Genomic DNA, 15,241 nt, shown 5'->3' on the forward strand with positions numbered 1-15,241 from the left:
ATACATTAAAAATATTAAAAACATCAAAATAAATATTTTTAACAAACTAAAAATAAATTTTAAAAATATGTAGACTTAAATAACATTAAGATAAATGTAACTTAACAAGTAAATATTTTAAAATAATAACAAAATTAACAAATACTTTTAAAATAATAACAAAATTAACAATAAAATAAGTTTTATATAATATTTAAACAATAACAATAAAATAGTGACAACATAATAATAAAATAATAGTAAAATAAGGAGAAAATAATAAGAAAATAACATTAAAAAACAAAAAAAAGAATTTAATTTTTATTTTTACTGAATTAAGGCCGGGCCGGGCGGTCTAAATGGCCCTACACACAATCAGATCTACTTAGATGGAGAGATTATTAGATCTATTCATTTACCATATTACTTGGTATGATTTGAGAGATTATTTCCTTCGTAAAGCTACTATTTTATTTGAAAGTACTAGCATTTAATATATATGTATAATATATATTCCAATTTGCATATAAAAATATAATGAGTAAATTATCAAAATAATCACTTTTATTTTTTTAAATTACACTTTAGTCACTTATATTTAAAATGTTAAATTTTAGTCACTTACGTTATTGTATTGCAACATTTTAATTATAAAGCATTAATTTTTATTAACGTGTAATAGTGAGCTGACGTGACATGTTAAATTATTATTTCAAACAAAAATTTTAGGTTAAATTATATAATTAATCCCTATTTTTTTGAGCAATTAAATTTTTTACGCTAAAAGAGATGAAGAATGAAGAAAAATAGAGGAAGAAGTAGAAGAGAATGGAAATAAAGAAAAATAAATTGATCAAAACGAAAAAAAGAATATAGGAATCAATTGTAAAATTTAACTTAAAATTTTTGTTTGAAATGATAATTTAATGTGCCATATCAGTTACCGTTACATCATTAATAATAATTAACGGTTCAGTGACTAAAATGTTACAACACGTTAACATAAATGACTAAAATGTAACTTAAAGAAAATAAAAGCGACTATTTTAACAATTTATCTAAATATTATATTTTGAATGTATTTTTCTTTCTTTTAACTCTTTTATATAAGAGAAATAAATTTGAACCTAAAATATTATAATTTTAGACATTTTTATCATCTCAATCAAAATTTTATTTATTTATAAATATATTTATTATATAATTATATTTTTACTCACATTATAACTGTGCAATAATCTAATGATTATTTAAATATTCTTTTAACTTACCACCCAAGTACAAATCAAATAGGTACATTTCATCCAAGAACAAAGCACTAATAAATAGTAAATAAAATTATTAGTTAAATGCTTAGCTCTCAAAGAAAAATTTAATAAAATTTCATATTTTGGCTTACTTTCAACCCCAAAAATCGAAAATTTTACTAAATAAAATAAATCAATTTGTTAAAATTATCAAACAGAAGTTTTTAGAAACTGGTCTTGGATGCAAGTAGAAACAAAAAGTAATAAATTGTTAAAAAGTGTTTCAAGTCATGACATTTAAATTCGAGCAAAATAAACCAAAGTTAAAATTGTTTTTTTTTTTTCAGAGGGTCATGTATTTTATTATTACATCTAATATTTGTTGGTATCATAGTTATGTATGTTGAGTTTCTTTTCTTATTTTCTTATTATAGTTTAGGCATGAAAATTTAGGTTCAATTCTAAATAATTTTATTTCTCTTCCCAATTATTTATAATAAAAAACTTATTACAAAAAAATGTCAATTAATTGATATAGTTAAAATTTTATTAATGCAATTTGTATGGTAAATTATTTATTAATTTTAAAAATAAAAGGCTAAAATAATTTAAAATGATATAACTTATTTTAAATATAAAATAATATTTCATATATTTTTAATTAAATTGATATTTAATTAATTCGTGAAACACTACGTGAATAAATAATTTGTAAAGGAAAAGAAAGGAAGGAAGAGAAGGTTAAGGAAAAGGAAAAATCTATGTTTATTTTGTTAATAAAGAAAAGGAAAGCGAAAGACTTTTTATTATTTTTGTTTGGTTAAATTGGAGAAAGATAAGGAAATGATTTTTATAATATATTTTACCCTTTCTATAAAATAATTTACGTAAAAGGTTAATAGGACAATATCGATATTTGATATGAAATATCACTTTTTTCACTAGCTTTTTTAGGATAATTAAAATTAAGTAATTCAAGGGAAAATAAATATATTCAAACCCTCTTAAATAAAAAATGTTATCCAAAAAGGAAATGGTATTGCTTTCTTTTATTTATTTATTATTATTATTTTTGTTCAATCTAAACATAAGGTAAATAATAGTATAAATATCAAATCAATTTATTTATTTTAAATAAATAAAATAAAATATCTTAGAATAACATAATTTATTTTTAATATGGAAATAAATTTTATAATTTTTCTAATGAAATTGATATATGATTGATTTTTAACATAAAGTCAGGGATTTTATATGACTTGTCCGACTTGCAACTAATAACCATAAATCTTGATGGCAGGCACGTCCTTAAAAATGCCCCACCACGAAGAAAACGAAAGAAACAAACAAGAAAATGAGTAACGGAGATTCGGTTGCAAAGTCAACACAAGTGCCGAGGACGATCACATTATAATCATATATCCACTTGTCGGCTGCCCTTGCATATACCAATTTTCCCACCTTAATTTCCACTCAAAAGTGAAAAACCATGGGTCGATCACATTCTGGGTCACCAAAATTGAGCCTCGGCCGATCCCTGCCTCGAGTTCGCGTCCACTCACCTTCTCTCCGGCGGAAAAAATCAGCCGCGAATTGCTTCGAAAACGATCAGCAAGCAGCGGAGTTCTTAGGTGAGCGCGGCGATACTGATAATCTTATCTGCAATGAGCGCGGGAATAAGGTTATGGTGGTGGTTGATTCGAGCCTGGAATCTAAGGCAGCGCTTGAGTGGGCATTATCTTACGCTATTCAAGATCATGATTCCATTGTTCTTCTTCATGTAGCCAAGCCCAGAAGAAGAGGTTTTTCCTAAATATTATGTTTACATATATATAAATGATACTATAACTCTAAAATGATTAGTTTCTTTGAATAAACTGATCTCTCTGTGCATATTCGTTACTTCATTTTAGAGTTTTGTTGATTGATTTATTTCTAAGTTTGTTGGTGTTGGATTTCAAATAATTGACGAGTTCATTTTGATATTATGCAGAGTGGTCTAATAAGAAGCGTAATGCAAGGGCACATCAATTGCTTCACTCCATGAAAAATATTTGTCAGATGAACAAGCCAGGGGTAAGTACTTTAATTTCACTTCACTTTTAAGGGTAAAAACGTAAAAGAAAGAACAGGTTGAGGTATCTTGATTGATCTGATAATTAGTTTGGTTCAAAAAACTTTTAAAAAAATTACTAAATTATTATCCCTAATTTATTAAGCCAAGTTTACATTAGAAATGCATTTTGTATAGGAAGTAATGGATATGCGCATGTACACATTTGTCTGCAGGTTGAAGTTGAGGTGGCGAAGGTTGAAGGAAAGGAGAAGGGTCCAGTAATTGTGGAGGCAGCAGAGCAAGGCAAAGTGTCCATTTTGGTGTTAGGGCAAAGGAAGAGATGCGTGATTTGGCGTTTATTAAGGAGATGGGGTGGAAAGAGAAGAGGCAGTGGCGGCGGAGTTGTTGATTACTGCATTGAAAACGCTCCTTCGTCGTGCAAGACGGTGGCCGTGAGGAGGAAAAGCAGCCAGCTTGGTGGCTACTTGATTACCACGAAGCTTCACAAGAATTTCTGGCTTTTGGCTTGAATTAATTCAAACGTCTCAATTTTGTCATTGTTTTTTTTTTTTTTAAATTTAATTATTACTCACCACCATGGATGAAGCTTTATTAATTTTAGCATTTTTTTAAAAAAAATAATAAATTATTAAGTTGCATATTAGTATTTAATTAAAAGTTTCTAAAAAAATAATGCAAAGATAAAATAAATTGAAAAAAAAAGAACAACTAGGCCACCTACCATTTCAATTTTTAAACATATTAAAGAATAATATTAAAAGGAAACAAAAATATGCTAAATCATCTACAAATTATATTACAAAATGAATAAGCAATAAACATAAAATATCAAATGTCCAGGCCAAATGGTAGCAATTAAAATTGTTGGATTAAATTATATCATTAGTTTTGTATTATGTATAAAATTATGAATTTAGTCGCTATATTTTTTAATTTTGAAATTTTAATCTTAATATAAACAATCTTCATTAAATCTATTAATTAATTTTTATGAGTAATATATGAAAATAACAAATTGACATAGCATTATATATGTGATAATATATTTATATCAAATTTTAAAATGATAAAACTTAACTTAATGAATTTAATAGTTATCAATTATTCAGAACTAAAAGTTTTAAAATTTAAAAATATAAGAACTAAAATGATCAAATTAAAATATAAATACTAAATATATAAATACGAAATCTAATAGCAAAATCTTGCCAAATATCAAATGACTGCAAATATGATAACCCCTCTTTATTCTTTATTCAGTAATAAATATTTTAAGAATAATATAACTTAAATTTTGTTCTTTTAATTATTTTTGATTCTGTTTTTAATTATTAAATTGCCATAATTTTATTGTACTGTCTTTGTCGTAGTATTTAATACTAGATTTATCAAATGGCCTATGGCCGTGCTATTTATGGTTTCATTAAACCCGATATCCGCTCAATAATTTTATGATTTTCAACAACAAGAGCTAATAAAATCTCATTTTATTTAAATTTAATTATAAAAACATTGATTTTGACATTTTTTAATGCTGAAATTATGATCCGACCCATTTAACGATTACCATGCGAAAAATGTTATTACTATATATAATGGAATAATAATAAATTTAATTTTTAATGTTTGTCATTTTATTATTTTAGTTACTTTTTAAATTATTTAATTCTCAAAATTTAAAATCTATTCAAATTAAATTTTTAAATTCAAAATTCACTTCAACAGAACTGACATGTCAAGTTGTATAGAAGTTAATGTGTAATTCATTAAACGGCAAAAAAATATTTTAAAAATTCGTTTAAAATTTTTATAATTTTTTATTTCTACTCCATAGTCCATATATAATTAACCCGGAAATAGTAGAATCCAAACTTTCTGTTAATGATAGATTGGATTTGTCTGTTGTGGGGTAAAATAATATAATTGCCAAATTGGAGCACATCATGTTAAACGTAAAAGTAACAATAAATGCAAAATTCAAATATAAATAAATACAACATAAAAAATCTGTCCAATAATTTTTTTCAGAATTTACATAAATAAACGTTAAATGAAATTATATAAATACAATACCAATTTTACATGCCATTTTCATTGGCTTATAAATAGCAAATAATTTTTAAAAAATTTGTGAGTATATATGGGCATTCATTATCATCTCAGGCAAAAAAAGAAAAAAGAATATAGCATAAATATATTAATATTTATGAAATATAAATTAAAATTTATATAAAATATGTAAATGGGTTAGTATATATGTAAAATATGTAAATGACAGTGTACTTTTTTTAATGTAAATTTATATAAAATTTATTTTTATACTTAAATTTTATAATTAGGTTTATTTTGATTTTTAACTTAAATTTTATTAAACGATGGTGTGGTATAGTTTTAAAATGTTATAAATAGGTGGATTTCAAGTTCAAAGATTAAAATATATATATTTTTTGAAATAAGAGTAAAATAGATCTAATTGATAAATTAAAGGTAAATTACATTAAACTTAAATTTTATAAATAAAATAAAATATATTATTAAATAATAATTTAAACTTTTAAATATCTAGTACAAATATGATATAAATATATAAATTATTTTTATAATAATTATATGGATTATTTGGATTTAAAAAAAAAAAAAACCATAAGCTTATCACATGGTCTCATGTGCTTGATCCCTTTCCCCCTCTCTTTTCCTTGTCGTTTCCCTCTCTTTACATCTATAAACCAAAATATTAAACCAAACCCGAAAATAATAGAAAAAAAGGGAAAAAAAACAAACCCTTCTTCTCTGGTTAAAATCTTTACCCTTTGTGTTCTTTAACTGTTCATGCAGAACAAAGAAAACCCAGATCCCATTACTGTCAGTTCTTATTCATATAGGCCTTTGATTCGCATCTAAAAACAATCCTAACAGTGTTGTTTTTGTTTCTTTTTATTGCTAGATAGAGTGGGAAAAGAAGAGTGGAGTGGTTGTATATAATTTTTTTCTTTGAAATTGTTTTTTTATGATCGAATCTGAAGAAAAAGGGTATTTGAGAAAACCTTGATTTGGTGGTCAAATTGTGGAGGGTATTTGGTTTATAAGATGCGGCGGCGGGCCACCGATTACCGGCGCCCGGTCCGAAGGAGGTTTTCGCATTGGATCTGTGCGTTGCTTGGGCTGTTTGTTGTTGCTGTATTGGTTTTATTTGTAGTTCATCATAATCATAATGAAGATCGGGTCGAGCATCCTGTTCATGTAAGAACATAAACAACCCATATCTCTCTAATTTTGATATTTTATTATATGTTTTCTATTTATCTGGTTTGTTTTAATTTTGATCTTTTAAGTATATGTTTTTTTATTTATTTATCTGGTTCTGTTTATGTGGGTTTATATTGTTATTGTATTATTCAATTCTTGGTTATAGGATTTAAAGCATAAGGATGAATATGAAGTTCTTTATTTTAGTGTTACTTTAGCTGTAATCTCAGTTATGTATGTATATATATAATGAATAGCACAATCCCAATAATAATGGATGATCTAATCTGTTAAAACCCATAAATCAATTCACATCTCGAAATGAAACTAAAACGTAAACCAAGTGTCACCAGGAAACCAGCCTAAAGCCCTTCTGCATTGCTTGTAAGAGCAATGCTCTCAGTGACCCTTAGCTCCACTGATGAAGTAAATGACCTTGATTTTTCAAGCTTCACCTTGGTGTTTCCGTCCTTGTAATATGTAATCCGAAATGAGGTATTGCTGCTTGCATAACCCTCCCTAGTCAGTTGCAGTATTGTCTCATTGCCACCATCATATTTCTGCGCGAGAGAGTCACTACCGTTACTTGCATAAGCCTCCCACTTTTAGTATGACTGTTGTTCTGAAATGACATTATGATATGCAGCTTAACCAACCTTTATTTAGAGCTATTCAGGTTTAAGACCAGATTTTACCAGTGTCGATAGTGAACGCATTTTCGCAACTGGCAAAAGTTCAGAAACTGTCTTGTATTCCTCATCTTTGATTTAAAAAAAAAAGGAAGTAAAAGCTTTGATGCGATAATATTTTGTGTCAAATACTTTCAATGTTGAATAAATTATAATTAGATGTTTGTATTATGGAGGGAAATATACAAATAAATGTAGGAACAATATAAAAAGTAATCGTCTTATGATGATAAGGCTTTTTCACTGAAATCTAGTATTGTTATAAAATTTATAAGATGATAGACGCATGGATGTTGTAACCTTGGTTTATGAAAGTTCTATGATAACTTAAAATAGGATTCTTGTTGTAACCTGAGTGGAGAGAAACCTTTTGAGTTTGTAACCATATAATAATTATCTAGCATCACACTACTCGTGTTATTTTGCTGGCAACAAAAATAGTAGTGCTAATACTACAGTTTATACTGAAACTTGTGTTTTCCAGTGTCTTCATAAACCGTCAGACTATTGCAACTCTCCAACCCAAATTGAACAACTTATGTTGCTTTTTCATTCTGGTTTTCATGAATAGGCGTACCTGGGTTGTATCTTCATTTGATTGATCGGTAGGAATACTATTTCAGGAACAGAGCTGAAAATGGAAAATGATAATTACTTGGTGTAATGGCAAATAAATTTGTGCCTGAAATTGACTCTATTTCTCTTTTAAGATCAAAAGGAAGAAAGAGATGGAATGTCTGTGTCTTCTATTTTTTCTTTGTGCTTTTGGGGTGCAATCTGTTATGCTTTTATGTAGTCTTCAGCGTGTCTTATTTTATCTTTCATCTCCATCAATCAATATGGGTTTTAAATATTTGAAGGTTAACTGATTTTATCTTTTGATCTGATTGATGCATGAGTTACTCATTAATGACATTTGCTTTGCCAGGAGGACGATTCAAGAATGGAGCGGGTTGTTCATGAGAAGTTAAACTTGACTGAAGAAATATTGAGTGCTACATCATTGTCCCGGCAGTTGGCAGAACAAATGACACTTGCCAAAGCTTATGTTGTAATTGCAAAAGAGCACAATAACTTTCACCTTGCGTGGGAGCTAAGCTCAATGATTCGCAGTTGCCAGCTTTTGCTTTCAAAAGCTGCAATGAGAGGGAAGCCTATCACACTGGAGGAAGCAGAGTCAATAATTAGCCGCCTATCGTCTCTAATATACAAGGCAGAAGATGCTCATTATGACATTGCAACTACGATAGTGACGATGAAATCTCATATCCAAGCTCTTGAAGAGCGAGCCAATGCTGCAACTGTTCAGAGTACAGTGTTTGGACAATTGGTAGCTGAGGCATTTCCTAAGAGTCTTCACTGCCTCATTCTCAAGCTTTCAGCTGATTGGCTTAAAAGGCCGCCCCTTCAAGACCTTGCAAACGAGCGGAGAAACTCTCCTCGACTCGTGGACAACAATCTCTATCATTTTTGCATATTTTCAGACAATGTTCTGGCTACCTCAGTTGTCGTTAATTCTACAATTTCGAATGCTGATCATTCTAAACAAATAGTTTTCCACATTATCACTAATGGGGTTAGCTATGGTGCTATGCAAGCTTGGTTCCTTAGCAATGACTTCAAGGGGGCCACGATAGAGGTGCAGAACATCGAGGAATTTTCATGGTTGAATGTTTCATATGCTCCCATCGTAAAGCAGCTACTGGATGTAGGTTCAAGGACCTATTATTTCGGGGAAAATCCTAATATTGAGCCAAAATTGCGGAACCCTAAATATATTTCCTTGTTGAATCACCTTCGGTTTTACATACCAGAGATCTATCCGCAACTTGAGAAGATAGTATTCCTTGATGATGATGTTGTTGTGCAGAAAGATCTAACACCACTTTTCTCATTGGATTTGCATGGAAATGTAAATGGGGCAGTGGAGACTTGTCTTGAGGCATATCATCGTTACTACAAGTATCTGAATTTCTCAAATCCAATCATCAGCTCGAAATTCGATCCGCAAGCATGTGGATGGGCATTTGGCATGAATGTTTTTGATCTAATTGCCTGGAGGAAAGCGAATGTTACTGCAAGATACCATTACTGGCAGGAGCAAAACTCTGATAAGACACTTTGGAAACTTGGAACTCTTCCTGTTGGCCTTTTAGCATTTTATGGGCTGACAGAACCACTTGATCGGAGATGGCATGTGTTAGGTTTAGGTTACGATCTTAACATCGACAACCGCCTGATCGAGAGTGCAGCAGTCATTCACTTCAATGGAAACATGAAGCCATGGCTAAAACTGGCCATCGGAAGGTATAAGCCTCTATGGGAAAGGTACATAAATCTTAGCCAACCATATCTCCACGAATGTGTCACAAGTTAGACAAATGTGCTCTGTGCTCTATTTTTGGTTCCAATTGCTCGACCTCCAATGATATAAACCCATGGAAAGGCCGATCGCGAAAATTCTTTTTTGACATTGTTAGGAGATTTGACATATCTTTTTTGTTAGTTTTTTTTTTTTTGGTTCATCATAGTATCTTGAAAAGGAAAAGGAATGATTTTCTTATGCACAAGAAAGTTTGAAAAAGGTGAAAGATTTGTGGGAAATTCATTTTTGGTTGATGGGGTTTTGTTGATCCCCTCAAGCAAGAAAAAGAAACTTAAGAAATTTTTTTCTTTTTTTACAAATTATTGTAATAATCTGTTTGATCTTTTGGACTACATATATATATTTATTGTAAGCTGAATTATTCCCTGTAAACGTGAAGCAGCCCTATAAGTTCCGGCTGAAGGATGTAGACAATTCCTTATTATTAATGTGAAGCTAAGGTTCAGTAGACGTCCAAAGTATAAAGATTTCTTTTTTCTGTTGTATATTTTGAATGTCCTCGACACATTAATTCTTATCAGATTAGGAGTACCAAAACAAGTGCATTTCTCCAAATTTAAACTTGTAACCCATCTGTATGGGACCGAGGTTACTACTAACTTTTTACGAGGCTTGTTGGCATCCATTATGGTTTGACTGACCGATTGATAATGTTCAATTGATGGGGTATAATTGAAAAAAACTAGTAAAAAACCGAAAAACCTGACAATAGAAGTTTGCAATTCTACTAAATATGATTTTTTAATATGTTTTTATATTTTTATTTTTCTTTAATTATCCTTGAATTAAGCATAGGTAATTTGATGAGTATAATTATCGATTTTATATTTACATACAAATTAAAATAATTAAAATATATAAAAATAATAATTTTCGATAAAGTTACAAAATTAAGGAAATTTTGTTATTTGGGCCACTATTAATTTAATCATCACTACAATTGTTTTCATTTCAAGACACATGATTACGTGACAAAAATCCCCACAAAATCTGGCACTATAATTGAACGTTGTAAAAGAACCAAATTGGATGTTTTAATTATAGTTCAAGGATCAAATTAGATATTAATCATTGAGTTAATATGTCACGTTACTTTTCAATTACTGTTAACACATGCATGACCAAAACGTTATAATTCAATAACATTAATGACTAAATCGTAACTTTTCATAGTTTAGTGAAAAAAAAAAAGAAGAGAAAATTCACCAAAGATGAGTGACTATTTATGGAATTTACCCTAAAAAATATTAGCAACACTTGCAACCAAATGATGTCCGAATCTTGTCTATAAACTACATGAACCCATCAATGTTGTTTAAGAGCAATTTCCCAGTTTTTCTGAGGGACATAAACGCAAACAATTAAAAGGCTTATTAATTGCTTACTTCAATGGAGAATCCCATATGGCAACCTCTGAATATCCATCTTCACTGGCACAAGCACGAAACATTCCGGTAGTATTGAACACCGTGGCGATTTCTCCAGTCGATGACACAGCGACCAACCCAGCATTGCCCGGTGGAACTTGGTCTATAACATAAGCCGCTGCTTCTTTGAGCGAAAGACCTTTGAACTCCATAACAGCAGCGACATCCCTTGCGACAGTGCCACGGATCATGGCTTCGCCTTTTCCGGTTGCTGAAACTGCACAGAGATGGTTGGCGTAAGTCCCTGCACCAATTATTGGAGAATCGCCAATTCGACCCGCCATTTTGTTCACTAGTCCACCGGTGGATGTTGCCGAAGCCAGATTTCCTTCGCTGTCCACTGCCACACATCCAACTGTGCCAATTTGGCTATCGCCATTAGGAATTGTAGCAGCAGCATCCTTCGCCTCTTTTTGAACTGGTTGGGTGTAATCAATCTGCAGATTTAAACAAAGTAAAAAAGGCTTAAAAACCAAAGAATTTAAGTGTTGACTAGTGCTATGTTTTCAGCACCAGTCTGTTGAATTTTTTTAAAAAATGTCTTCCTTTAGCATATATATGCTCATATCTTCATATTTTTATGATCAAAGTATCATTTATATGTATATATATATTTTTAGTTCATAAATCCAATAATGTAAACTTCAAAATTCAAACCCGAGTCTGAAAATTTGAACTTGAAATATTAAACTGACATAACTTGAAATATCACTAAAGGATAATATCTTTATATTCATATCCAAAAGCATACTTGATAGGAATACTAAACACAATACTTCGTAAAAGATAGGAATCCAATATTGAAGCTAGGCTACAAAGATGAGTAAACTAACAGGAATTTGACCTATTTTATTTGGGTTTAAATATGACCATCATATGAGTATATTAAATTTAATGGAAGTTTTTCACAGGTCTATATCCGATAAGCATATCTTGAAGCATACCAAATCTATCAAAAATGAAAATACCTGAACTCTGTTGGCATCTTGTGCCTGCTTAAGCCTTTCAATGTTTTCTGGAGTGATAAAATAGCTGGGGTCAGCAGTCTCAACACCCTGAGCAATTTGATACAAAAATAAATAACCCATAAAAGAGCGTCAAAACGAAAAAGTTAGAAGCAAAAATGATGAATGTGACTTACCTGTTCCCTAGCAAAGGCCTCAGCACCATGAAATCCCAGATATATATGAGGAGTTTTCTCCATGACTAACCTTGCCAGTGATACGGCATTAACAACGGTGCTGAGACCTGAAACAGCCCCACATTTCTTGCTCTTTCCATCCATTATCGAAGCTTCCATCTCAACCGTGCCTGATGAAGTTAACACTGATCCTTTCCCAGCATTGAAATGTGGGTAGTTTTCCAGTTCACGAACCTATATATATACATGTGCCCAATATTAACAAAGGGATAAATAAAAAAACAATATGAAATTTAGATTTATTCGGTTTTCATGCATCACTAACACTGTTATCAAAATAACATCATTTTACATTTACTTTTATGTACATCCTTGTATCAGAGTTGCAGAGTTTTAGAATTAAAAATGCCCCCATATTTACTTATAATCTAAACACCAACCATTTGGTCATTTTGGGGACTCCATTGTCACCAATTATTTATGAGAAAGAAACAAGTGAAGCTGTAGTTATTTGGCATGAACCCAGATCGTAGAAGCACTCAAAGAAGACACAAGTAAAGCGAAAAAGAGAAAAGTTTAATACAGTAATATAAGCAAATACCACAAGTTCAACAACATCCAAAGGGTGCTTATGGGCTTTGAGAGCGGCGATGCCAACGTCAAGGCAGTGGCGGAGACCAACTTCACGAGGGAGGCGGCGATCTGGTGGCAGAGAATGTGGGATGTCACCGGCGCCTCCATGGAGTGCTATAGCCCACCCCATTTTCTTCCCACCTCTCCTCTGTCTTCAAATCTATAAAACTCTCCCCCTCCCCTTTCAACTCTTATAGGTTTTTCCTCTCTTCCTTTTGGTAGTATTTATTTATCGAGTTTACGTAATTTAATTAACTTTTTAAAGAGAAATAATTAAAAGTATGATTATATCGTATATTAAGAATAGCGGGTCGGTCAGATTTTAGAATTCTCTACAACATATGAATTCATATTCATATGATTTAGTTTAGATTTATTATATAAAAATTCTTTTGGAAATAATATAATAATTAATTAAGTTGTTATTCAGTCAATTGAGCTTTCACTCAATTTAAATAATTAATTAAATTTTGTATATTAATATGTCGGTAACTTTACCACGTGACACGTTAAGGTTAAATCACGTGATGAAATCAAATAATTTTGTTATATTTATTTAATTTTTTAAAAGTTTTAAAATATAAAAAAATAGATTTTTTATTTTTAAATAGATTTTTTAAAATTATAAAAATAATAGAAAAATTATTTAAAATAAAATTAAAATTTTAAAAATTTTAAAAGCTTTTTATAAAAATTTTCGGACCTACTCTCCTCTCTCTCTATATGCTTGATCTCCAAGCTTAAAGATTGTTATTAAGGTCTGTCGGTTGCTGCCGCCAAGAAATAAGGGTCACGAAAGCTACTTGAAGTCCAGTTTTGGATATTTTATCTGCTTTATGTTGGAATAAAAATGGTGTGTGTGTGTTCTTTTTTAAAAAAACCCAATTCTATTTGCATGCTTTCAAGGGTATGGCCTTTTGATTTCCTCCATTTTTTGATGGTAGCTTTTTAGGCAATAGGGTTTCAAAGTAAAGAATCAAGTTTAAAAGTTGAGAATACAGTGGATGATGATAATGTTATGCAATATTTTAGTGGGAAAGAGTCTGAACCTGGGATTAAATCAAATGTTAAGATAACAGAGCCGTCAAAAAACGGTATATACAATCAGAATGCTTTATTAATGAACTCAAAGATATCGACAACCACTTTTAATAATTTTAAAAAAATCTATTTAAATTTCTTTTTCTATTTTTAATATTTTAGAAATTTTTAAATAAATATAACAAAAATTACTTTATTTTGCCACATGACACAATCTTGGCGCATGGTACAATCTTAACATGCCACGTGACCAAGTTTATAGTGTTAAAAGGACGATGGCTTAATTGATTGCTTAAATTTAATTAATGGCTCAATTGATTATTAAATTATTTTGGATAGTATGAAACGTCCATTTTTCCCTTATGATTCACGATGGGATAAAGATGAAGAGTGTGCTGAGGTTGTCAAACAAGCTTGGCAGCTTAATGTGCGTGGTTCAGACTTGTTTAAAGTGCAGCAAAAAATGACAAATTGCCGGGTTGAGCTGCTGAAATGGAGAAGCTAGCTAGACAGCCCGTGTATGACCATGTAAAGGCGAAATCATTGAAGCAGGACCTTAAGAGAGAAGAGGAATTCTGGAGATGTCAATCTCGGGTTCAGTGGCTTCAAGCTGGTGATAAAAAGACAAGTTCTTTCCATGCTTTGTGTGTTCAGAGTCGAAGGCATAATCAAATTCGGGGATTATGATAAGCCTTGAATTTAAACTGAAATCCATTTATTATCTATATTATATTAACCTCTAATTGAGTTGGTATCACAAACTATACAACATCAATTAGGGACATTTTTTTGTTTTATTATTTATATTTTTATATAAATTTATTAATACCTGACATTCTGACATTCAAAAAAGTAGATATAAACTCATACCCAAACCAGTACAAACAGGTTAGATCAATGGGTAGGCTAGTCAAAGTAACAAAAGAAATTAGCACAAATATTCTTTCACGAAATGCCCTCTCCTCTCTTGTATCTTTTTAGCTCAAGAAATTAGCATCAGATGAATGCTTTTTAATTTAAAATTTAAATTTAATTATTAACATTATTAAAAAGAATTCTATTAAATTTGCTGGTAAGTTTTGAAATTAAAAAATATTTAATAATTATGTAGCAAAATATAGCATTCTAATTAAATAGAATTTTTTTAAAATTAGATAATTTTAAAAATTCAGCAAATTAAGATTCTATATTGTTTTAAACGCCAATCAGAACGCGTCATTTTTTGTTATTTACAACAAGAGCTTCCTAGGAATCATAAATTCTTTAAATGCGCTACGTGCTCTATTAACTTAATTAATCTTGTGCAATTAACAATCACCTTACAACAAGTTAGAAATCAGAATATAGAGATAATAAATTTAAACGCAATGTAATT

General features: G+C 30.1%; 3 protein-coding genes across 3 annotated transcripts; 2 read left to right on the forward strand and 1 right to left on the reverse strand.

The window, feature by feature from the left end:
* Positions 1 to 2,536: 2,536 nt before the first annotated feature.
* LOC108466762 (uncharacterized) lies at positions 2,537 to 3,960 on the forward strand. The gene is made up of 3 exons (XM_017767131.2): positions 2,537 to 3,028; positions 3,220 to 3,302; positions 3,516 to 3,960. The coding sequence occupies exons 1-3, from the start codon at positions 2,716 to 2,718 to the stop codon at positions 3,810 to 3,812; spliced, it is 693 nt and encodes a 230-aa protein (XP_017622620.1). The 5' UTR covers positions 2,537 to 2,715; the 3' UTR covers positions 3,813 to 3,960.
* A 2,007-nt stretch (positions 3,961 to 5,967) lies between these two features.
* On the forward strand, positions 5,968 to 10,089 carry LOC108461333 (hexosyltransferase GAUT11). The gene is made up of 2 exons (XM_017761152.2): positions 5,968 to 6,543; positions 8,167 to 10,089. The coding sequence occupies exons 1-2, from the start codon at positions 6,391 to 6,393 to the stop codon at positions 9,613 to 9,615; spliced, it is 1,602 nt and encodes a 533-aa protein (XP_017616641.1). The 5' UTR covers positions 5,968 to 6,390; the 3' UTR covers positions 9,616 to 10,089.
* Positions 10,090 to 10,825: 736 nt separating this feature from the next.
* LOC108466455 (isoaspartyl peptidase/L-asparaginase 1-like) lies at positions 10,826 to 13,129 on the reverse strand. The gene is made up of 4 exons (XM_017766815.2): positions 12,794 to 13,129; positions 12,193 to 12,426; positions 12,020 to 12,106; positions 10,826 to 11,488 (listed from the first exon to the last, which is right to left on the reverse strand). Exons 1-4 carry the CDS (start codon positions 12,953 to 12,955, stop codon positions 11,006 to 11,008), a joined length of 966 nt encoding a protein of 321 aa, XP_017622304.1. The 5' UTR covers positions 12,956 to 13,129; the 3' UTR covers positions 10,826 to 11,005.
* Between the last annotated feature and the right edge of the window lie 2,112 nt (positions 13,130 to 15,241).

This window comes from Gossypium arboreum, chromosome 11 (genome assembly GCF_025698485.1).
Source record: "Gossypium arboreum isolate Shixiya-1 chromosome 11, ASM2569848v2, whole genome shotgun sequence".
Lineage (NCBI taxonomy): Eukaryota > Viridiplantae > Streptophyta > Magnoliopsida > Malvales > Malvaceae > Gossypium > Gossypium arboreum.

Bases quoted from the DNA above. Each gene is read 5' to 3' on its own strand.
- LOC108466762 (XM_017767131.2), top strand. From the start codon at position 2,716: ATGGGTCGATCACATTCTGGGTCACCAAAATTGAGCCTCGGCCGATCC. The intron at 3,029-3,219 runs GTTTTTCCTAAA...GATATTATGCAG, and splicing joins AGCCAAGCCCAGAAGAAGAG to AGTGGTCTAATAAGAAGCGT. The intron at 3,303-3,515 runs GTAAGTACTTTA...ATTTGTCTGCAG, and splicing joins GTCAGATGAACAAGCCAGGG to GTTGAAGTTGAGGTGGCGAA.
- LOC108461333 (XM_017761152.2), top strand. From the start codon at position 6,391: ATGCGGCGGCGGGCCACCGATTACCGGCGCCCGGTCCGAAGGAGGTTT. The intron at 6,544-8,166 runs GTAAGAACATAA...TTGCTTTGCCAG, and splicing joins GGGTCGAGCATCCTGTTCAT to GAGGACGATTCAAGAATGGA.
- LOC108466455 (XM_017766815.2), bottom strand. From the start codon at position 12,955: ATGGGGTGGGCTATAGCACTCCATGGAGGCGCCGGTGACATCCCACAT. The intron at 12,427-12,793 runs GTATTTGCTTAT...GTATATATATAG, and splicing joins TGGATGTTGTTGAACTTGTG to GTTCGTGAACTGGAAAACTA. The intron at 12,107-12,192 runs GTAAGTCACATT...CAAATTGCTCAG, and splicing joins AGGCCTTTGCTAGGGAACAG to GGTGTTGAGACTGCTGACCC.